The sequence below is a fragment of the Colossoma macropomum genome, unplaced genomic scaffold, assembly GCF_904425465.1.
Source record: "Colossoma macropomum unplaced genomic scaffold, Colossoma_macropomum, whole genome shotgun sequence".
Classification (NCBI taxonomy): Eukaryota; Metazoa; Chordata; class Actinopteri; order Characiformes; family Serrasalmidae; genus Colossoma; species Colossoma macropomum.
Window position 1 is genome coordinate 8,418,853 of NW_023494802.1, and position 24,985 is coordinate 8,443,837.

General features: G+C 37.4%; 1 protein-coding gene across 1 annotated transcript; it reads left to right on the top strand.

Moving 5' to 3' along the window:
* The first annotated feature begins 2,838 nt into the window (after positions 1–2,838).
* On the top strand, positions 2,839–22,484 carry masp2 (mannan-binding lectin serine peptidase 2). Its single transcript, XM_036590653.1, has 11 exons — positions 2,839–3,028; positions 4,180–4,396; positions 5,255–5,432; positions 7,153–7,284; positions 10,805–11,001; positions 16,357–16,504; positions 16,879–16,997; positions 17,082–17,160; positions 18,340–18,462; positions 18,572–18,646; positions 20,382–22,484. Exons 1-11 carry the CDS (start codon positions 3,018–3,020, stop codon positions 21,158–21,160), a joined length of 2,058 nt encoding a protein of 685 aa, XP_036446546.1. The 5' UTR covers positions 2,839–3,017; the 3' UTR covers positions 21,161–22,484.
* Positions 22,485–24,985: the final 2,501 nt, after the last annotated feature.

Sequence of the window (24,985 nt, forward strand, 5' to 3'; positions counted from 1 at the left end):
TTTGAATAATCTGCTTCTCACTGACCCCTCCTGCCCTTCTGCCAGGATGCATAGAGGGAACGTACATAGTGAGTCAAAGTGGGTGAGTGCAAGTTAAAAAAAGAATTGAAACAGGGTCTGGGAAGTATATTCTGGGTTTCAGTTTTCTGTTCTTTTCAAAGTACAGTGAAACATTACTGTCTGTGGTAACTGACTGTCCACTACAGATACAGTAGATAGAGATTGGGTTGAATAATGCTGATGTATCCCTGTAAAAGAGCTAGGTTAAAGACTCATTCTGACCAAATCTTGCTACACTGATGGCTTGGTCCTGAACATCACTGTAACTAAAGGACTAGCATGTCAGATATAAGATTTCTGGAGTCTCCTTAAAGGCATGTTTTTGATTCCCACTGCAGTCAGACTTTACAGCTTGTCTGTGTAGAGTTAATGGAAGAGGCCCTGTGAGGTAATGTAGGAGGTTGTTCAGTAGTGACTTAGGACAAACCATTGGCTCCACTTTAGAAATCACTTCAGCTGTGGCCCAACAACCTGTGATCCCTCAAGCAGACGAGATGAGAGGGGTCACCACATTATAGCAGGCCCTCACAATCAGCAAGGGCATTTGCAACTGGAAATTACCATTGTCATTTATGTGGATAATTATTATAATCTCCACGTACATCAACCATTACCAGTGTAGTGTATCGGAAATGAGGGCCCTATTATAAGCTTGCTTGTGGAACATTTGTCGCATTCACTCACTCTCTCACCCTATCTCTCACTCTATCTCTCTTTGAAAGCTTCTACCTTTTTTAAATAACAGCTAAAATAGCCATTTCATTCCATGCCAAAAGGTAAAAATGAATGAGGCTCCGGCATTACAAAAGCATAGAATTAATTCCGCTCTCAGGATAATTGGCACATGGTACAGCAACAGGCTTTCAACTTTACCTTTTGTTTTTACAATGATGCAATCTGGTCCCATTCATCACAGACCCATAGCCTGATTGCCAGTCGGAGATACGCCTCTGCTCGGATCTCGCGTTTACCTGCTAACTACGAGAAAGAAAAATGAGACGTGAGCATTTTCTTGTTGCATTGAAGTTTCACTGTGCTATAATTACCACGACTTCATCAGAAGTGATCAAGAGAAAGAATAATGTGATTCAAGCTTCTTTAAGCGCTATTATATGCTTCACAAGCTATAATGGCAAGGGTGGAATGGTTGCAAAGGAACATTTCAGTGCTCTTGTTTTATTTTTTATGCCATATCTTCAGTATGAATCAGTAGGTGTTCACTGATAGCAGTCATATGCATATGAGCTTAATAGAACATTCATTAAAGGGCCCACATCTTGGAAATAGTTATATTTGATCTTTTAACATAAAAGAGTTTTATATATGTAGACAAGGTTAAGGTTTTCTCAAAGTACCATTCGTTCTCCAGTCTATTCAACCTACGGCAGTTTAGCCCCGCCCCTGAGTACTTCAATTCAGACTGTGTTTTGAATGAGGCATTATACAGAGCAGCCAATCAGAAACAGAGCTCATTTATATGCAGACTTATGCAAAAGTTTGTGCACCGTGGTCAAGTTAACACATTCACTACAGAAAACAAACTTATATATGACATTATTCTGAACTTTTTAGAGTATAGTTTCTAGTTATTTGCTGAATTTAACGTACTTGGAAAAAAATAAAAGATATATTAAATGTGCCATAACACTTGTACATGCTACACTTTATTACTTTTATTATGTTTTACCAATATGTTAAAGGTACAGTGTGTAAGATTTAGGGGACCTATTTAGAGAAATGGAATATAGTATACAAAGCCATGTTTTCATTAATGTATAATTACCTGTAACTATGAGTTGTTGTGTTTTCTTTAGCTTAGAATGAGCTTTTCATATCTACATAGGGAGCGAGTCCTCTTTCAACAGAGGCTGCCATAGTGACTGCGCCACAGTAGCCCAAAATGGACAAACAGAACACTGCCTCTAGAGAGCGCCTTTCATTTACTTAGAAAGAAGAAGAATCAGTGCTGGCTAACCACTTTGTGCTGTGAGAGGTTTGAGAACCCAAATTTTGAAGAAGCAAAGAAGCAAAACCTGACGTCCACTTTAGGTTCAACTACACGCTCGGAAAGGAAATGGGTATTTAGTTGATTGCTTTCTGCATCGCCACCGCTAGATGCCACTTAATCTTACACACTGCACCTTTAAATTTAGCAAATAATCTGTAATTGTGCATTATAATGTGCAGAGGTGTGTTCTCTGTGTTCACGTAGAAAATGAACAAAACATGTTTACCATGATTTGACCAGGGGTGTTAAACTTTTACATATCACTGTTTATCAGACTTCTAGGTAAATTGACAACAGCCTGTTTATTTGTAAGAGATAAAGAGAGCTTGGAAAGTGGTCAGTACAACTGTTTATGGCACACAGTCCCACACAAGTGTCATAAATGGATCTCAGGGAAAAAACGCAATATAAGAAAAATGTAGGATATGGGTCCTTCAAATCTAAGAAAGCAAATCAGAACCTGTCAGTAATTTTTATCTTTCAGTTTGTCTAAAACAGGGAAATCAATCATTGACTAAAAAGAGGGAGGTTGGCTTAAAGAAGTAAATACAGGCTACACATGAGTACTTACTGGCAATGTCTCATTTAGCGTAAAAGCTGTTTATAATCAATAAACAGCTTACCAGAAAGCCAGATCTTCTTTTTGTGTAAATAATATGTCATTGTTATATTGAATTGTGAGCCAGGGAAATGGTCACAGAGCGAATTACGAATTGCAGATGCTGACACCATTAATCTGTCCTTTTACTGAAAAGTCCTGAATTAGGCTAACAACAGCTCTGATACTGTCAACAACTGGGAAAGTCCATGACTATGGGTCGTATTTACACAGTCTTAGTTACTGGATTGGTGGTTCAGTAACCTAGAGTGCACTTTAAGGTCATCAGTTTAGCTCCACTGAATGTGAAGAAAAGTTTTGTTGTCTTCAGGGAATGACCGACGGCTAAGAATGATGAAAAGGTAAGCAGCTGGTTTTAAGGTGAAGTAAAAAAATCAGGGATTGTTTTGGTTCAATTTGATGTTTGTTTTTGGATTTTAACCCCTTAAAAAGAAAGTTTGCTACTCTACCTTTGCACTATAAGGATAAAGTAGCCAACAAGTAATGAAAATCTATGCAACCCAAAATAATTGCTGGTGACAGATTTTTATTATATTAGCCTCATAGCTCCAATTCAAAACTAAAGAAGCAAATTTCAAACACCAAACCTCTTGGCCGATCAACTAAGTTTGGGATGAGGGGAAAATTGGGAAAATTTGATTCTTTAGTCCATTCATTTAAAGGACAATTTTGCCAAATATGCTAACATAGCTATCAATGTCTGAAAGACAGCAGGAATAAATGAGCACTGTAAAAATGTGGAAAATAAAATGGTAAACAGAAGCAAATGTGCCAGACAAAACCCCTTAATTAATAGTAAAATATGTTTTACTGGTTCAACCAGTTATTCTGACATAAGTATTTTACCAAAATAAAAACAATAACAACAATTAAAATAAATTCAAATGTCTGAAATAAAGGTGATCAACTGATCGATTCAAAAATTCTATTTCTGTAAATTAACAACAGCAGAGTTAAAATACAGTATATGTTTGGTTTATTTACATGCATTCAACCTTTAAAAAAACAGGTTTTGACCCTTAAATTTGACAGTACTTTTACAGTAATAATACCGCTGTAATACAGCTGTAAAAAGACACAGATTATACTGTTGACTTACTATTAGAACTTCAGCCACCTCGAAGTATTAAGGTAACCTGGTTTCTTCATTTTTAAAGCTTAAATAATGTTTACAGTGTACTAGCCTTTGTTCATTAATAGTAATATTATTATTTTAAATAATGGAAACGTGGTTTGACATTGGCAGTAAAGATAAGGAACTCCATTAAGCTAGAGAAATGGAGAACTGGTGTTAAGCCACAGTTTTCCTTTGTGCCATAGAAGTTCACACATGGTATATAACATTACCTTTTAAGATGAGGTACTCCTTTAAGTATGAACCCACATACAAACCTTTGGTGTTTAAGGAGTTCATCTGTTCAGTACCTAAAGATAGATAATGAAGCAATATTCAGTTCTCTTAAATGTGTGTGTCTTTCATGTCTGGTTACAGCGTGTCTGTGGCTGTGCTCAGTCTGCTCCCACTGGCATTGAGTGTGAAATTAACAGGACTCTTCGGGAGCTTCACTTCACCCAACTTTCCAAATGTGTATCCTAATAAGCAACACATTGTGTGGAACATCACAGGGCCAGTGGGACACAGACTTCGGCTCTACTTCACCCATTTCAGTCTGGAACCCTCTCTTCACTGTGAATATGACTACTTAGAGGTAAGGCCTGAGCATGCCTCCAGTGCTGCTGCACACATAATTGAAAATGGATATGATAAGTGGGATCTAGCCTACAAGCAGGGTTTCCTCCAATATCAATCTCTTTTGATCCCTGTGCCAGGAATTGCCAATTTGACATTTGGGAGTAAGGCATTATCACTGCAGATGCTGCCTGTACAGTTTGCACTGTAATATGTTTTGGAATAACTTTAATTAAGCTGTATTCAAGCTGGATTAGCATTACAAGAGGAAGACTGTAATTGAAATGATTGTGCACAAGATCTGTGATTTTAGAGTCCACAGTTTTTACGATAAGTAATAATGCTGGAGTGAATTATCTGAACCTAGATCTCCCTCAGTGATAGTAGCTTTTCAAATGGGCCTTATGTAAATGTAAGAACTAAACCTGCCAATAGACACAGACACGTGCCATGTTGTTATTGTTATTGAGTGTGGAGCCTGATGCTTAACACTGGTGTCAATCTACGTTATCTTTGCTACTTGACACAGATACTTTATCCTGTATGAATCAGCCTGTTAAATCTCTGATAGACTGTATTACACAACCTCCTCTGGTGAAACCAATCCAGCTGGTGCAGCACTTTAGACATCATCCTGACAGTGCAAATGAAAGTCCTAATTATCCCTTTAATGAGCAATCTAATTGTATGGCTGCAGTGGAGCCAAACTCCTGCATATAATCAAGATTTTTTATGTCATTAAAGTGAACAAATACATTTTAGTTTTAATGTTTTCTGTATAGCTCATATCAGCCACATATAGCCATAATCTGCCCTCTGTTTGCTCCATGTGTGATGGGTCATCACTTGCCTGTCTTTCTCCTGGTGATGTTTACAGGTATTCTCAGAGGGCAATGGCACTGTTCGATTCTGTGGTGAGGATAAGAAAAATTATGAAGATTCCCCAAAGAACACCGTCCTCTACTCCTCCACAAACGCAATGTCTGTCATCTTTAGATCAGATTACTCCAATGAGGGACGATACACAGGCTTCCAGGCTTTTTATGCCACAGAAGGTGAGGTGCATTATGAAGGCCTTACGTAGTGTTGTCTATATTAGCATACTGTTGTTGATCTATAAAATGTACCCAATTTAACCTAACATCTCAGTATATTACTACTGTGCTTTTTTAACTCATCGCTATTGTAACATTTTGTATCTCTGAAAAGTTAACCTTATAGGAGATAAACATTCTTAACGTTATTGTGCAGTACTATGTAAAAGTCAGAGACCACCCTACATGCATTTCATTAACGGTCAAAACGGGCATTGAGAACAAGATATTTGTTTTCAGGAGGTGTTTCTGAGTAGATTAGATATACGACTATAGTGGACTATAGTCTTATATAGATTAGACTATAATCCACTTGCACAAGGAAAGAGAAAGCCAAAGAAAGGTGGAAAAACACGTTACTAAAACTGGAGTTAAAAAAAAAAAAAGAAAAGAAAAAGGAAAGAAAATAGGACTCCTCACCACCAAAACCCTCTGTCACCCTCAGATAAACAGCACTTAAAGCTTTCATCTCTGAGAGAGAGGACAGCATCAAGCTTGAAAAAATCCACAGGTGTTTCTGTCAATCCACTGTGAGAAGACAACACAACACTATGGGAAAGGGATGTGACGCTGACAAGGATGTGTAGCTGACAAGAAGCCCTGAAAGGATGTGTAGCTGACAAGAAGCTCTCACTGAGAAAAGAAAATAGACAAAAATTAGAAAATTTGCAAATTAGACAAAGAAGCTTCTGGAGTTCTCATAATAATGAGCTGACCACCCCAGAGTCCACACCTCAACATCACTGAATATGTTCGAGATTACTTGGATTGTGAGAAGCAGAAAATGCAACCAACTTTTAAGAACTTTGGAGGTATGGAAAAATATCCATGCAGATTTTTTCAAAAACTGAAAATAAATCTCCTGAAAAGAATGAAAGCTATAATAAAGGAAAAGAGTGGACACACTAAATGCTAGAAAAATAGTATTTGGTTGTGGAGCCTTTTTCTGTAATTTTCTGTTAAATATATGCTGTCTGCTTTTTCCCCCAACACTGAAAAATGAAAAACTCACACTTAATGGCCATTTCGACTTCGCGCAGTAGTGTTTGTCAATGTAATGAGGTTTTATGCTGAGTCATTCTGGACCATTTTTATTTAATTAAAAAATATTATCATAATGAAAGGGACTGCTAGTGGTTTAGCTACACATTTAAAAAAGATGGTTCTTCAGGGGTTCTATATGAAAAATGGTTCTATATAAAATCTTTTTGAAAAGGGTTCTATATAGCACCCAAAAGGTCAAGCCTGTAACAGTAGAAAAAACCCTTTTGGTGCTATATAGAACCCTTTGTAAAAAAAGGCATCTACAGCATATTCTCCATCAATCTGAGAAACCCTTTCATGATGCAAAGAACTGTTTGATAATGCAAAGTGTTCTTTGAGTGTTCATGGTTGTATATAGGACCATTTTTAAGTGTGTGTGAAATACATTTGGGCAGTTAATTGAGCAAAGGCCTTAAATTTAAGCTATAAATTTGTTATATTACATGTTGATTTCCACAAATGAAGAGCACTCTAACATAGCAAATAAAGCACAACTGATGTGTATTCAATCTTATTTGTAACTCCAGTACCCCATTATTCTTATAAGCGCACTCGTTTGAGAGTGCATAGCGTGTGAGAGTGAAACTTTGCCAGTGGAAGCTCTATTGCTAATTGCTCGCTTTCTCACTGTGCACAGACATCAACGAGTGCCTGATTACTGTGGATGGAGAGCCTGTGTGTGACCATTACTGCCACAATTACGTGGGGGGCTATTACTGCACTTGCAAACTGGGCTACCAGCTCCATGCCAACAAGAGGGACTGCACTGGTAAGGCTGCCATCACGAAAGCATGAAAGCTGCGGCCTTCGGTTCGTTCGGTCACTGACCACAGTGTGTGTGGACTTTTATTGTCATTATTAATACTGGAAGTTATCAGAAATGACATATTATGTAACTGTAATGAAGAAATGAACTTTGAAAAGACTGGAGATGTAATTATTTTTGAATGTTATTTGTAGCAATACACAGACCACAGTACTATATTTGTAGAGCTCATAACGTTCAGGTGTTATAGCAATAAACACTTGGAAAAAAAGAATGTCTTTGACTCGTTATCTTTAAGTATCTGTCTTAGAATGGCTTCGTTGCTGGTGCGGTTGTTAATTCTTTAGACTTGTGCACAGTTTCCATAGCATTATTGATTATTTTGAACTTTGTTCCTTTTGCAAGCCACTGCACACTGTTGTTGCCTTTTGCATCATAGATGCAACCAGACATCATTAACCCTCTCAACAGCTGCCGATTATGATTCCACAGGGGAATAGTGACAATCCCATGTGATTATCTTTAAATGCTAAACCACCCTGGTAAAAAAGGAAGCTTACTTAAGTACATTAGTAGTAAACTGAAGTAAAGAGACAATACTAAAAGTATATTTTAGATGTAAAATACATCAAACATTTTTTTTTTGTATTTTTTGAAAAGTACATTTTAATCTAACACATTTAAAGTTATACTTTAGTGTGCTGTAAAGGAAATACACTTAAATTAATGTACTCCTTAACACAGTACACTTAAACTAAAGTATATTAAACAAAAGTATATCAAAACAAAATATGCTAAAATAATTCTGTGCCCAGTTACAGATAAAACATTTTGTGTTACTTTAAACACAAAAAACAGTCTGACACAAAATCTATTAAAACGGGTAACACAAGTAAATGTGTTATGTAGCACAGCACTTTTGAGAGTGCAGGTATAGACTTTTTGTCTTAATAATTGCTTAAATTAACTTCAGTGCCACATACATTGTTATTTTAGAAGAGAAAAGCATTTGTAGGCATAGAAAATGTATTTCAACATTTATTAAAAGACATTAAGTATATATTAGTTGTGTTTATTCGTTCCTTACAAGCTTGACATTGTAACAATAACTATAGAACCATTTTCATATAGAACCATATACAACACATTCTCCATCAATCTGAAGAACCATTTCACCATGCAATTCTTAAAAAAATGGTTCTTCAATGGTTCTTTAGTAAAGAACATGGCTCTATAAAGAACCACGAACACTCCTTTGCATGATTACAGGGTTCTTTTCATCATAAGAATGTGCTATAGACGGTTCTATATAGAACTTTTTTGAAAATGGTTCTATATAGCACCCAAAAAAGTTCTTCTATGGTTACGAAGTCAAGCTTGAAACAATACAAGAACCCTTTTTGGAGCTCTATAGAACCCTTTTCAAAAAGGTTCTACATAGAACTATTGCAAGCACATTCTCCATCAATTTGAAATACCCTTTCATGATGAAAAGAACCCTTTAATCACGCAAAGCGAGTGTTTATGGTTTTTTATAGAACTGTTTTCCTTACTAAAGAACCCTCGAAGAACCATATTTTTAAAGATTGTATTTAAGCTTGCAAATGGTTCCTTGAGTGTTCATGGTTCTATACAGAACCAGTGTAAAAAACCCTTAGAGAACCATCTTTTTTAAAAGTGAACCATTTTGTAAATGAGACATGAATTGAGAAACATCAATTCAAAAGACTTCAGTCTTTTTCAGTGTAACAATTAAAGGTTTTTCTTACTATTATGAACTAGAAGATGTTCTTCATACTCTCACATCTCTTGAACAGAGCCATCCTTTGAGAAGTTCTTTCGGTTCTTCTTCGTGGTTCTACTGCATCACTACAATGGAACCTTTTGTGCCTTGTGTCCATGCTCAGACCGGAGAATAGTGTGACATGCTTATCTATATCTTTAAGGTGACGCAGTGTAAAAGCACCATAAACGAGCAGTGAAGGCTGTGCAGGGCAGAACTGTGATTGTTAGCGTTTGTGGCTCTGCGGCAGCGCTGCCACTGTATGAAGCTGTTGATCTCTGTCAGTCTGAGTGAGACTGGGTTAATTACCATTGGTTCCTGGGGGAACAGCAGCACGGAGAGCCACGGAAAATTGATACCTGTTTGCTGCTTTAATAGAGCAGTGATGGTGGGTAATTAATCACAATTACCAGCCCAGACGTGCCTCTTAATTATTATTCTTTGCCAATAGGGAAGAAAGTGACATCATATCACGCAGAGGAACTGGGACGATGACCTGCGTCTAAATCGCCCTAATTATATAAATCACCTAACCTTTGCCACCTTCTGTAAAGCCTCTCCATTTTTTACATCTGTTACAGCTGGTGCACTTGACAGTGAATTGTAACAGTTTGTGAAAACAGAAACTGCTCATCATTCTATTGATTAAAGCTTATGCTGTGGTCATTTATCTACAGTCTAATTAAAGACAATGAAGAAGAAATACCCACTGGTGTCCACTGATGTGTGATTATGTATTTCGGATATGTATTGGGTATTCCGAACAAGCGGTGGAATTCGTTCTTTGACTCCAAAGCTGTGACACAACTAGCCTACACACTTAAAAAAGATGGTTCTTCAAGGGTTCTTTTGTAAAGAAAATGGTCCTATATTAAACCATGAACACCGTAAGAACACTTTGCATGATTAAATGGTTATTTGCATGGTGAAATGGTTCTTCAGACTGATGGAGAATGTGCTGTAGATGGCTCTATATCATCTGAACCTTTTTAAAATGAGTTCTATATAGCACTAAAAAGGGTTCTTCTATTGTTATAAGCTTGACATTGTAAAAATGTAAGAACGTATTTTGGTGCTAAAACCTTTTTTTTTGGTCTGTGCTTGGTATAATATGCATAGAGTTTCTATACTTGTCATTATGGGTACAAACTGTTATTGATGGATATAAGAACTTCATTAAAGCCACAGCATTTCCAAAGTTCCAAAGTAAACTAGAACTAAAACTAAAACTTTTTTACTTTTACATCACAGCAACCCAACTACCCACCAGACCCCTCCCACAAGACCCCTTTTGAGTGTGTTATAGTGGAGAAGGCAGCGATTACCATAATGCTAACAACACATAAACAGCTCTTATAACAGAGTTTTAATAACATTTGTTACACTCCTTATAACACACCACTTATAAAGCATTATGTCCACAGTTTTTAATGCATAACAAACATGGCTATAAAGTGTAATGTGTTTTATAAATATTTAGAGCCTTATTTATAGTACCTTATAAATGCCTTATGACATGAACATGTTCATAAATTCTTACAGACATAGTATTCATAGAAAGTGTTACCAAGGTATTTCCTAGAATCAAACCTCTAAGCCAATAACCATTTAGAACCCTTTATGTACAAGAATGTGTAAAGCACTTTGAAGCTTTGTGACTAAATTTTGTAAGAATAATAATAATAATAATAATTTCGATTATTATAGTTGTAAAGTAAGTTTCTTTTCTCATTTCTGCAGTGCAGTGCAGTGGTCAGGTGCTGGTGGAGAGGTCAGGAGAGTTGACCAGCCCTGAGTATCCAGCTGCGTACCCTAGAATGAGTCAGTGTGACTACACCATCAGCCTGCTGGAGGGCTTCCAAGTGAGCCTGGAATTTGAGGAGCCGTTTGACGTAGAGACTCATCCCGAGGTCTCCTGCCCTTATGACATCCTGAAGGTTGGTATTTTAACTGCCAGCAGGTATTGACAGCAATCAGACCAGGAAAGGAAAGAGGAAATCGAGCCTGAAATACCAAGCAAAGAACCTGCACCTCCATGTAAATGTACTTTACCTGCTCTGTTATTTCTCTACAACAGAAATGACAGGGCTGAACTGGTGTCATCTCGCTTCTATAAGAACAAGTTGATAATGAATTTGAATATTTTGTTTCCAGATTTTGATCTTGATACATCAGACCTAAAAAGTGCAAATAATATCATGGGTTATCCTCATACTGTTAGTCAAATTCAGATACAGCAAAGAACATAGGCCAGGTTTATTTAAATATGTTTTGATGTATTATCATCAGGCCCAAGTCTTACCTCAGAATGATTGTAAAACAATGTTTCAAAAACAGTCATAAGCATTTCATGTAGTAACTTTCTGTGAGGGAGTTTTACAGTCATTATACGTCTTATATATTTAGACGTCTGGTTCCTATCACCAGCACTGTGAACAATTCTGGCTTGGTATGTTTTTCTAAAATGGAGCATTTCACATCAAACCACTCAGACTTCTGCAAGCTGCACTTAACATTGACAAAAACAGTCAGTCATCTACAGCAATGACTGAATGTCCTGAGAGACATCATGTGGAATTTAGCAGATGTCTTTAAATGTCTGGTAGAGAATATTGTTTTTAATTCAATCAAAGCATTATTTAGAGTCGACAGGTTATTTACAGTGCAATAAAGAAAGCAACTGAAACATAATCATATTAAAATTCAAAATTCACTAATGTGGATATTGTGTGAAATATGTCTTTCATACTAATGCAATGCTTTCCTGTTACTTTGGAAAGAAACTGATTTTCTTGCGTATGAGTGAAGGGGAAGTGACTAAACACAGTAAACGATAACATATGTTAATAGTTGTGCAACATGCCTGGGTGTATAATCAAGTGGCAGTGCAATATGCAATATTTTTTGATGCATATACAATGTGATATACATAGGTAGCTCTTTGAGAGCAATAGGTAGATGTATAAACAAAATGGCAGTGCATAGTAATGAATAGAAAGGTATATGGCTCAGTATACAGTAATGTCCCGGCACACTGATGAGATGTTGTACAGTGCGATCGCCGTTGGTACAAACGATCTCCTGTATTGTTCCTTACTACAGTGGAGCTGAATAAGTCTGTTGGTGAAGGTGCTCCGCTGTCTGACCAGTAGGTCATGGAGGGGATGTGATGTATCGTCCAGGATAGCAATGAGTTCCACTCCCTCCCCTCCCTTCCACTATCACCTTAAAACCATCCAGTGGGCAGCCCATGAATATGGGAGTCATAAGTAGCATTAGTAGATAAACTGTAAAATTGCAGTAAATGACTGGCTCCTAGATGCATTGCTTTTGCAATAATTTGCTGAACCATTTTAAGAATAAATAACAGTAAAACAGCAACTGTATACTCAGTAGCCTGTAACTTCCTGTAATTTACAAAAAAAATCCACATAAATATTAAAAGTCTAAGTAAGAACACTAAAAATGTTTTTTATTGAAATATTTGTAATTTTTAGCTGTCGTATCCCATAACGCTGCGCAGGATAGTTCAACCTAAACCTCGTAGTAATTTGCTGTGTTCTTATGGGAAATATCTTAAAATGAGTTTATTTCACAATAAAATGATGAACACAGTTTTTACTGTTAAATACTGTGAGATCCTGGCAGTACTTAACAGTATGTGTAATGTCTGCTATTTATATCCTGATATTAAACATCATAATCTACATCAAGGCTCTTTAGACAGCAGCTGCATAAACAAGTGCATAATCACGGTTCTGTCTGGCCTCTGCAAAAGGCAGAAATTAATGCACATCATTTTAGCACACCTGATAGAGCTAGTTCAAACATTCGAGCTGTAAACAGAGCTATTGAGCAAGTGTTTATTGTGATTGAGCATTGCTCTGAACGTGCTAACCAAACATCATTAAGTGACACATTTGATGAGTCACATTCTGTTGATGTATGGTATGACGAATTCCTGGCATTCTCATTGAGAGTGATTTAACTACCTATTAAATGTGCTCTGACAAATTAATTATCACGAGATTGATTGTATAGTTCTGGCTGTAGTCTGTTGTGGCTCCTCACCCACTCCTTTGTTTTTTAGAGAATGAGACGCATATCATTGCTGTCATATCAAACCTCTATTTTTGTCTGATTTTTATTTTTTCATTATTTGAAAACACTAGTTTTCCTTTATATTGACAGTTGGTTGAACAGAAATAGTACATTTACTTGGAGGAGAATTTTGTTACATTAATGTACATTAAAATTAACAACTTTTTTCCTTGTCCTATAAAGGTACTATTTCTCTTTTCTTACGACAGCGACAGTGTGTTACACTGGCTCAGTACTGAATACACTGTACTGAATGTATTTAGCAGCATATTCCATTACAGTACATAAAAAAGTATTTAGAATAATATTTAGAACAATATTTAGAATACATATTGATAAGGCAGATGGGACAAACTTGCTGTTGCTGTTGCAATTTTTATTGACTTCACACTGTTCCTCGCTGTTCCTTATTTATCTGGTGTTTCATGGAAAATTCACTTATTTAAATGAAGTTACAAAAGTGAAGTTCTCAACATTTTTTGCTCTCATCGTCTCCCATTATCCTACTGCCCTGAACATGTCCACTACTGAGGAGTCTGTTCTGTTCCATCATTCCTCAAAGTAACTCTTTAATAACACTGAGATTTAATAACACTGGCTTAACACATTGATTTATCAGTCTACTCAGGCTTTAGCAGTTTGTAAAGAAGCCGTTTTTCAGTTATTCTTTGGAACAGGCCTTTACTCACTGTGTGCTGATTTAAAATTAGTTAATAAACAAGCATCGACTATGTTTCTTTTAAAGATAGTATGTATATTTAAAATTTAGCAGGTAAGTCTTAAAATGTTCTCCTAAAATTTAAACAGTAACTGTATTCTGAACACTTGTGTTCCATTACATCTCAACCTTGTTTATAACATTGCCCTTCAGCCAGGCTTCCTCCTCCCTCTCCTCTTTAAAACAAACTCATGTTCATCAGGCATGACACTGCCCATTAGAGTACTCCCTAAAACCCACCAATCAAAGAGCTGACGGCCCATGAATAAGCAATATATGCTCTCTCATGCCTCCTAAACCTGCCTGTCTTTGTTACTCCCAAAGGACGTGTTGACAAGCTCACCCCTGCATTTATTGACAAGCCAAATAGTCACATTCTACACTTAAAAACAAAGGTTTCTAAATGGTTCTTGGCTTGCATGTCTGATTCTAGGAAATTTTAATTGTTACCCTTTACAAAATAAACGTTCTTCACACTTGTAAATCTCGTGTACAAAAGGGTTCTTTAAAGAATCTTTCACTGACAAGTTCTTTAGGGAACCAAAGGTGGTGTTTTTATAGCATCGCTCCAAAGAACCCTTTTGGCACTTTTATTTTGAAGAGTGTACAAAGCTTTAAATAGTACTTGACCTTGTACTAGCGGTGGGTGATACAGCAAAAATATAATACTAAGATACTCAAAGACGTTTCATTTGAAGACGTGTATCATAAGTTGGAACAGGCAGAATAGTGATACGTTTCAAACCACTATCAAAAGCTACACACTTAAAATGATGGTTATTCAAGGGTTCTTTAGTAAAGACAATGGTTCTATAAAGACTTATGAACACTCAAAGAAGCCAGTGCATGATTAAAGGGTTCTTTGCATCATGAAAGAGTTCTTCTGATTGAAGGAGAATGTGCTGTATATGGTTCTATAAAGAACAGTTCTACATAGCACCAAAAAGTGTTCTTCTATTGTTACAATGTCAAGCTAGTAATAATAGAAGAACCCTTTTTGGTACTATATAGAACCCTTCAGATTCTGTTTAGAACCATATACAGCACATTCCCCATCAATCTGAAGAACACTTTCAGGATGCAAAGAACCCTTTAATCATGCAAAGGCTTCTTTGAGTATTCATATTTTTATATAGAACCATTTTCTTTACTAAAGAACTCTTGAAGCACCATCATTTTAAGAGTGTACAATGTACACTGAGTACAATGTTTTTTATTCAGCCTGCACTGCACCAAATACAGTTAAACAGGGCTAATGATAATGATTCTTTAAACGTTGTTTAGTATTCCTTAAGCAGCGACGATCTCCACAATATACTCATAAAGCATACGGTGGTACGTTGTGATATAATTATTACAATACGATAAAACATTGTCATATTGCCCATCACTACCTTATATACTCATGTTGACATTTCAGTGCTTAGCCCCTTAGTCATTACTAAGAGCTGCAAGGCACTGTATAGTGGAACCTCATATGTACAGTACTGTGCAAATGTCAGATTCCACCTTTCATTTTTAAAAATGGCCATTAAGTACTAGTATTTCATTTTTCAGGAGATATTATATGAAATAAGGAGGAGATTAAATTAAATAAGATAAAACACTTACCTAAAGAAGTGAAAGGAATTTAAGAGAGGAGTTTCCAAAATGGGATTAAAAAAAAAAGTAAAAGATTTAGATAAAATGGGGCTCCTAATAATCGTGCAAGACCGGGTAGGCCATTAAAACTGTCCCCATCAGATAAACAGAACTTAAAGGTTTTATCTTTAAGAGGGTGGAGAAAATCAAGCTGCTTCAGATTTTAAAAATCCACAGGTGTTTCTGTCCATCCTTCCATTGTGAGAACGCAGCTCAGTGCTATGAGTCTGAAAGGATGTGTAGCTGACAAGAAACCATTACTGAGAAAAGGAAATAGACAAAAAAGAAGAAAATTTTTAAATCAAACAAAGAAGTAGCTGGCGTTCTCAGAACAATGGACTGATCACCCCAGAGTCCAGACCTCAATATCAGTGGATGTGTTTGGGATCACTTGAATTGTAAAAAGCAGAAAATTCAACCAACTTCCAAGACTGAACTTTGGAGGTGTGGAAAAATATCCATGCAGATTTTTTTTTAAAAACTGGAAGCAAATATCCTGAAAAGAACAGAAGTTGTAATATAGCTAAAGGGTGGACACAATAATACTGAAAATGTTGATATTATTTGTTTGTTTGTCGAGGCTTATGTGTAATTTTCTACTAAATATATGTTTTCTGCTTTTTTCTGACAATGAATGAAAATGAATATCTTGTACTTAATGGCCTTTTTTCCTGGAAATTAAATAAACCGAAGGGTGGTCTCTGACTTTTGCACAGTACTGTAGGTCACATGTAAAACAGTTAAGGAGGGTCCGGTTAAGAATGGTGCCAAAGATGTACTGATCTTAGAGTGTACCAACTACAATATCTCTTGCTTTGTCTCTGATCTCAAGATCACTGCAGGTTCAAGGGAGTACGGCCCATTCTGTGGAACCAAGCCACCAGCCAGAATCGAAACTGGCACTCACAAAGTGCATGTGACGTTCCACTCAGACGGCTCCGGAAAAAACAGAGGCTGGAAGATAAAGTACTCCAGCACAGGTACGGCCTTCAAGCTATTGGAACGTTAATGACATCTGAGAGATTAACACTTTCAATATTCTTCACAGTAACTTCATCAGCTCCAGCAGGTGTGCTCCTGAGTTTTACTGACAGTAAGGGTTTAGTGTTAAAAACAGCCTCTCAGTGATGAATGGCCTGTCACCCAGTAAAAATAAACCCTTTTTATGTCTGTCTTGTGCATTCTGTATTCAAATTTGATGTCCACAGAGAGATTTTAGGCATGATACATTCAAACACACATCATTTTGATGGAGAAAGTTAATGGTCTGGTTTCCTCTGCGCACATCCGTATGTATTCTGCCATTATCGGCACTGTTTGACGACTTAATGTTCATCGTTCCTCTCTCTCGCAGCCAAACCTTGCCCAAATCCGGTAGCTCCTCGTAATGGTCATATTCACCCCCAGCAGGACCAGTACATCTTAACAGACACTTTCAACGTTACTTGTGACCTTGGCTATGAGTTAACTCTGGTAAATGACTTGCATCTCACTTCTGAATGGGTAAATGAATCCTCTGTGGGCTGTGGGGGCTTAAAGTGTCTGTTCTATCTACAGGGAGAAGAAAGCTTGCCTTCCTATCAAGCCATGTGCCTGAAGGATGGATTCTGGGATGGTCCAATGCCCATCTGTACGAGTAAGTCACTTCAACCCAAACAGGCATGAACTGTACATAATTGTCAATGGAGGTTTATTGAAAGAATGATCACCTATAGACCGTAAAGCTTGCCATGTCAAACAGACGGGGAGTAAACCAGCAGTTTCAAGCAGCCAGATATGAAATGGAATGTTGCATCTAAAAATAATATCACTGTTGTGACAAAATTTAAGAAATGGTAGATTTATAGGAGAATGAAAAAACTTTTGAAAAACATTTTAATGGGGAATTTTAAAAATGTCTGCATAATTCAATGGTTGAGATGTAAACAAAGTCATTCAGAGTGGTTTAATGTGAAACGGTTCATTGCATTTTAGAAAAAGTTACTAACTCGGATTTTTTTTTGTGGTGATGATGTGAATAAGGGGCTGTGATATCCACAATGCATATCTAGCCATTTTAATTACTTTCAAAAATGACCTGTGAACCCCCACGTGTGCAAAAGTTTGCATACCCTCAGTCAAATGACATGTTTTGTTGATTTTCTAAGTGTAGGTAAGTACAGGTCCTCTATACGGAGCAAATTTTAAAGCATAATTTCTATTTATTTGCTAAGTTGAACATATTGGGGGAAAAAAGAAACATTCAGTATGACAGATGCCATAACTTTTTCACAAGCCACATTTTAAGGTTTCTTTTTCCCCAATATGTTAAATTTAACAAATAAACAGTTTTTGTGCTTTAGAGTGTGCAGATGTGTGTTTGCTGTAGAGGATGTATAACTTATTTTCTCTTAGAAAATCAACAGAACATAATTTTACAACACCCTTACAACAAACATCAGGCACTGGCTCCCATCACCCCCACTGTGAACAATTGTGATGGGTAAATTTCTCTAGAATGGTGCATATCAAAACAAAGACCACTCTGAATAACTTTGTTTACATGTGACTCATTTAATTATTCCCCTTTAATGTTCTTTCTTGTAAAGGGTTTATTCTGGACAACATTTCTATCAGTCCAGTCATTATAAAAAGCATACATGATGTAAAAGGCAGCTGATGTGTTCAAATGATGTAAAAATAAAACAAAAAAGAAAGGTTACAAGGTTCTGCTATGACAGTGATGATAAGATTTTGATGTAACAGTTCATTCAGAAGCAAATTTATTTATAGATGCCCTATGGAAGCTCAATAACGGTTTAATTTTAATTTGCAGTCATTGACTGTGGAGACCCTGATGAGATTTACAAAGGAAGCGTTGAATTCACCAAAACCACATATAAATCTCAGATCAAGTACAGCTGCGAAGAATACTACACCATGAAGACCAGCATGACGGGTGAGAGATTATCCTAAAAACATTCTGTTAAACATAATGCACAACATGGAACTTACAGATGGACTATATTTGTGTATATTTAGTAGCTGAATACTTTCTGTCTTTTCAGGAGGCTATACTTGCGCTCATGACGGCTACTGGAGAGACACGCTGGGTGGACGGAAGCTTCCTGAGTGTACACCTAGTGAGTAAACTCATATCAGCCCAGATAGCAAGCATATATCGGTCTGCTGGCTTGTTAAGGACGGCACCCCGCTGACTGTAGATCACTGATGGTCCATCTTTTGACCACCCAGATTATGGCCCTGCACACAAGGTCTAACTAGTTTTTTTATTGGCACGCCTCTCAGTCACCACTGCTTCTAAGTGTTATTTCCTTTGTCACGTATCTTCAGGCAGATATAGGGTCAGATATACTTTATATGGGTTACTGATCATTTGCCCAGAACATTTCTTTAATTTTAGGAAGTAGAAGGATGTATTTCACTAAAAAAGCAAAGAAAACTTACCTGTATGTTTCCTTTTTTCTACAGCAAATGGGTTTTGGGAAGTACAACGCTAGCATTACTGCTACTGAGTGCTGATAGGTTGGGGAGCAGAGCATCTCATTGGCTGTTTGTGCAAACTGACGTCATAAACGTATATTAGGTGCAGTTTCAAACTAAGAGGCATTTAGAAAAGAGGCATTTGACCACCCAGGGTAAATGCTTGTGGCTAAAATCTTATCAAGATAAAATCCAGATACATGAAGTGACCAGGTGTAAACGGGGTCACAGTGTAAATTTTTGTTATAGCCAATCATAATCCTGATGCTCTCCACGTCTTTTCTAAACATCAGTTTAGTTTTCTCCTTTAATAAGTGCTTAGTAACCATTACACTGTCCTTCTCTCCAAACCAAATATAAAATGTTACCCACTTGAGTTAAAAGTCAGTTCATCCTTGTTGACTGTGATCTGCGTCATCAGAGGTACAGTATAAATGAAAAGAAGCCTAAACATTTCCACGCCTGCCGCGGCATTATACTTCAGCTAGGCTGCTTGACAGTTTTTTTTAAGTTTCCTGCTTTTTCTGTCTTTATGCACGTTTTAGCTCTCCGATAGTAATTTATGTCGTCTTCATTGGGGTTAATGTTTTGCATGTCAAAAACGGATGCACGCTTTACAGGGAAATGTTGCTGGTTTTAAGGTTTATGTTAACTGTGTTCTCATTAATATGTGCATAAACTTGCTACTGTTTTGTCTCAATTAGAGAAAATAATCTGCGCTTATAGTGGTGAAGTATGTTGTCGTTGTGGTGCTGCACAGGCCCCACTGCACAGCCCCTCTTGTAAAGCCAGTTTATTTTTCAATAATGAAACATTTTAAAATTCATTCATTCATTCATCATCATCATTAACCGCTTGGTTAAAGGTAGGGGCACGGTACATTCTGAAATGTGTTCCTAAACTAAAATATGGTACTTCTAAAATGTGTGCTTCTAAATGTTCCTATGTGCAGCTGATTTTGCAAGAGAACTATAGATGCTACCAGGGAGCTGAAAGTTTAATGGACATTGGTAACAGTGACTAAGAGATGCACAAGTTGCTGGAATTTTGCAAACGTTCAATTGTACGAAGGAGATTTATAGATTTAAGAAAGAAAGAGTCTGTTTTAATGGGCCAATGGTAGTACATTGATGTGCATAAAATAAAAGAGATAAATTGTGCACAAATGATTTAGTTGTGGGCTACAATTTCTCATTAGTTTGAATGGGATTTTTGCTTCTTTTAAAGCTTGTCCAACCTGGCAATGCTAAGAAAGAGCATGTGTGGGTGGAGAATGAATAGATCAGTTTTAAAACAAGCAGAGCTGGGCAACTATACAGTGCTGTGGCTCTGTTGAATGCCTTTACAGTAACTTGTGTCTGTCTTGTCTTGAAGTCTGCGGGAAGCCTCAAGGGAGACTGTCCAAGGTGATTGGAGGCGAGAATGTAGAGAAGAATGAGATCCCCTGGCAGGTGATGATTCTGAAAGGAGGCCATTTCCAGGGCGGTGGGGCCTTGCTCACTGACGACTGGGTCCTGACCGCTGCTCATGTCCTACAAGGCTATGGTGAAGTGTCCAACCTGGGTGTGAAGCTGGGCCTGGTCAAACGGCAAGATCCCCAGGCGAAGCTGGGTTTTCCTAAGGAGGTCTTCATGCACCCAGATTACCATCACGATGGGGTGAACTTCAACAATGATATTGCTCTGATCAAACTGCATCGTAAAGTAGCCATAAGTGCAGCCATCATGCCCGTGTGTTTGCCAGGAAAGGACAGGCGATTCCTGCTGAAGGCTGATGACCATGGTACAGTGAGTGGATGGGGTGTTTGGCAAAAGGAGGGTAGAGGTGGTTCTCCTCATCTGAAGTTTGCAGTAATACCTGTTGTTGACTTTCAAGTATGCAAGGCTAAGTATGACTCTATAGTGTCAGATAAAGGAAAGCTGGTGGTAACAGAGAACATGGTATGTGCAGGTGCGACTGAGGGGGGTGTGGATTCTTGTCAGGGAGACAGCGGAGGACCGTATGTGTTTCTGGACAACCAGAGTCGTAGTTGGTATATTGGTGGCATCGTCTCTTGGGGTTATAAATGTGCTGAAGCGGGCTATTATGGGATATACACCAAAGTGACCAATTACATTTCTTGGATTGAAGAGACTATGTCACAAAACAGTTAATTAAGGGCTCTGTGTAGTACCAAAAAAGGTTATTTGACCTAAAAATAGCTTGATGCTATGTAGAATCAATTTAAAATGCTTTTAAAGAACCTTTACAACAGGTTTTCTATTAAAGAGAGGAACTGTTGAACCCTACAAATAAACATCTAAAAATTCCAGCATTCTTTAAGTTGTTATATATAACTTGAGGAACCTATTTTAAAGGGTGTATTATGCATTTAAATGTGAATATTAAGATTGTCACTTAATTACAAAATACTTTGTTGTACCACACATGAAAAAAAGTCTTAGTCTTCATTACAAAAATTTGGCTGACCTCTCTGTCCCATTGGTTGAATGCTATGATTTACCACAGCCATTGTCAGACAGCCAAGTGAATGAAGGCCAGGATCATCATTTGGAAACAATCACTGCTGTAGAGGTATTTAGCATAACCAAGAGCCACTTGTTGCATTTCGACTGAGCTCAGAAACACTGGCCTAAATGCAGAGGTGTTTTAAAAAATGAAATGAGCTGCTTCAGTCTCCCAGCCTCGGCATCATAATTTACAGTCATTTACCTCTTATGCATTATGCATCTGTTACCAAAGTTGCCACCGTTGCCTCCCATCAGTGCGGCCATTCAAGCCTCTTGACTCAGGTGTAATAGCCTCTTCAGTAGTGTTTCAGCCCTGTAGAGTCTCAATCAGTTTCAGCTCCATTTATACAGCCTGTGGGTCTATATCATAAGGAGTTGGACAGTGCAGGAGAAAGAGATCTTCTACAGACTCTCTACAAATGTCAGACTACAAAAAAACAGTAATAAATCTAATTTAAAAATTGGGATTAGTAACAGGTGATTTTTGTTCAGTTATCTTCAGTATGTACATGTCTGTAAACTGCATTCAGCACAGTATTATCAGTTTCAGTTACTCAGACATATTACATACAACCATATTACGTTATTGAGTATTTACTGAAAAAACAGCGCAAAGTTTTAAATTATAGAAGTTTGGAAAGAAGGCCCGAGTGTTTAAAGGGTTAATCAACAATAGAACAAGACACTATGACTCTGCTGAGGTCTGACATATGGCTGCAGTTATGCTTTGTTGGAGGTGGGGAGTAGATAACTCACAGTTGATTTGTTTGCCCTTGGCAAAATCAGGACTCAGTGATGTGCAGGCCAGCATGGTCTCAGTGTCAGTGTCCAGTGAGCATGGCCATGCTCGAGTGTGGACACTGACCCAAAGCACTGACATTATACTGACATTCACAGAGAAAAGAGAAAAACACCTGTTTGGAATGATTCTTAAAATAAACCTTGTTTGTTCTACAGAACAGTGAAAGATTGCACGAGTTTTACTTCACAGTGAAGGTTCAGGTTGGAGTGTGGCGCAAAGTAGCGCTCTGTCCATTATATTTGTAATCAACTGATTGTTCTGACCATTAATTGAATGAGCAGAGTTAAGGCCATACAGCACAAATAGATTTAAATGAACAATAATGGTTAAAAAAACATGCATTTCAAAGATTCTAAAATACTTCACTGGACAAAAAGAAGGGGGCCTTAAAGGGGCATTGCAAATCTAGCATTTAATGTTATTTGTAATGTTTTATAATATTCTGTAGCCCAGATTTACATCCTTCAGCCTCATTGTTTTGACAAAATTTACAATTTTATATTGTTTTTGTGTTTTCATCCTTTAGTTTCTCTCACCCAGCATGCATTACGCAAAAATGTCATACATTCATTAGGAATCCCCCCAAAAATTAATAAAGAAATCAGTGTAGAAGCCAATAAGTACATATGTGATATTCGTCTTCTTAGCAGTAACATTAGCTCTGGCTACCCTCGTCTATCTGCCCCAAAGAGCTTGTCGTTTTTTAAATGTCAAATGTTACCCCCACCTTCAAGACACATCATCAGAAGGGAGTCTTCCTCATCTTTAAACTGGAAAATTCATCTCTAGAGAATATTCCAGCACCTCTGAAAGAGGTGAGTAACCATGTAACAGATGTAGCAATGGCTACATTTCTACATTTTGGCCGGAGCCTAACTTTAAAGTGACTTCATTAAAAATACATGTATACAATACTGCCATCTAGCAAAAACGCATACAAATAGATGCATATATCTCACTGTAAGAGAGACCTGTAGGAGAATTGAAAACATTTATTATCACCTTGCGAGCTGCCGAGTAATCGCTGTGAAGATGCATTTTTGATGTATTGTTGATTTGTTTTAAATCAAGTAATCATGACAGCTCCAGCACAGAGTAGAACTCTTAATCAGAGGATTATAAGGCAGCAGCTAGTACCAGGGTTTTTGATCTACAGGCTATAGCACAGAGGGTCAGTCAGCTATTAAAGGCCTCATGACAGGAAGACTTATGCAACAGGAACTACGCACACTATGAGCTCCATTACAGAGACCCTTAGCTGTGACAGTGCATATAGAGCACCCATATATCGAATTCTTAATCAATGTAGCCCCATGCTGCAGTTAACACACCCTTGTGTCTCAAAAAAAGTAAGAGAATATTAAAGAGCCCACAGCATGGAAAAAATCATTTTCCTCACTTTTTAAATCAAAGAGTTCAACGTAGCATGCAAAAAACAGTAAAAGTTTTAAAGATTCACTCCCCGATCCATACAGTGCATATCTGGAACCTAACATGCAAAACCAGCCTGTTTTGAGTTTGAGTTTGTCACAAAAGCTCATTTACCTGTATCTACCTATTCTGAATAAAGCAGTTTAGCCCCGCCCATTCACACTGAAGTTATAAAGAGTTTTTCAGCTCAGACAAATTTTTGAATGTGGCACAATACAGGGCAGCCAGTCAGAACAGGTCATTTACATACATCAGTCTTAAAGGTACGGAAACAAAAACAGCAATTTTAATTTTAAGTCATAGAGACTCAACGGGCCATATTTAAAAAAATAATAATAATAATCATTTTTACTTAACCTTGTGACGTGACCCGAACGGCCATTGTTGATTCAAAATATGCCAAAACTGCAACAGCAACATATTTATTCAAAAATCATTTTAAATAAAATTAAATTGTTTTTGGTAGGTTTTAAAAACTGCCTATTTGCTTGAACTAGACACCAGGCATTTCTTTTTGTGTAACCACTGGCCCACAGATTGTTGTTGGGGGAAGGGGGTCACAGCACACATTATATTGCGGTGCATGCTGGGGACTGTAGTGCATCTCAGGGTGAAACAGGCTAATAATAATAGAAAAGGATTGTGCCACGGGCCTGACTCGGTCCACAGGTCTTGTGTTTGACAAATGGGATGTGGAAGGTAAAAATTTTTTGGTATATAAAACCACACAAATTTTAGAAATAATACCTATGGACAATGTAGAATATTGGCCCTTTAACAGCACAGCTTCTATGCATGTTATGGCACCACAAGCAACTCTGAGGCATTGACTAGGTTCAGTGAGGCATTTTCATGTTGTGTTTTTTAAGTGGACCAGTCAAATTCTGGCTCAGCACCAGTCACAAGTCCCATGCTCATTACATTGTAAGGCGGGACGATGTCGTCAGGTGTGAGCTCAGTGCTTTTAACAAGACTGCTCTGCTGAACAAGCGCAGGTTTCCACGAATAAATTTGTCCTTCATTACAGACACAGTGTATGGAGGTTGTTAGCAGCCTGGTAGCTGGGTAGTAGATCTACATATAAAGCATTCTGAGCCAGGGCGCTCTAATAAGCTAAACCTGGAGCTGGAAAATGGACAACTTATTATAGAAATCAAAGACAAAGTAAAAAAAAGAATAAAGACGTTTGCTAGGATGCTGAACATGGAAATGTGATTTAAATTTGAAATAAGAGG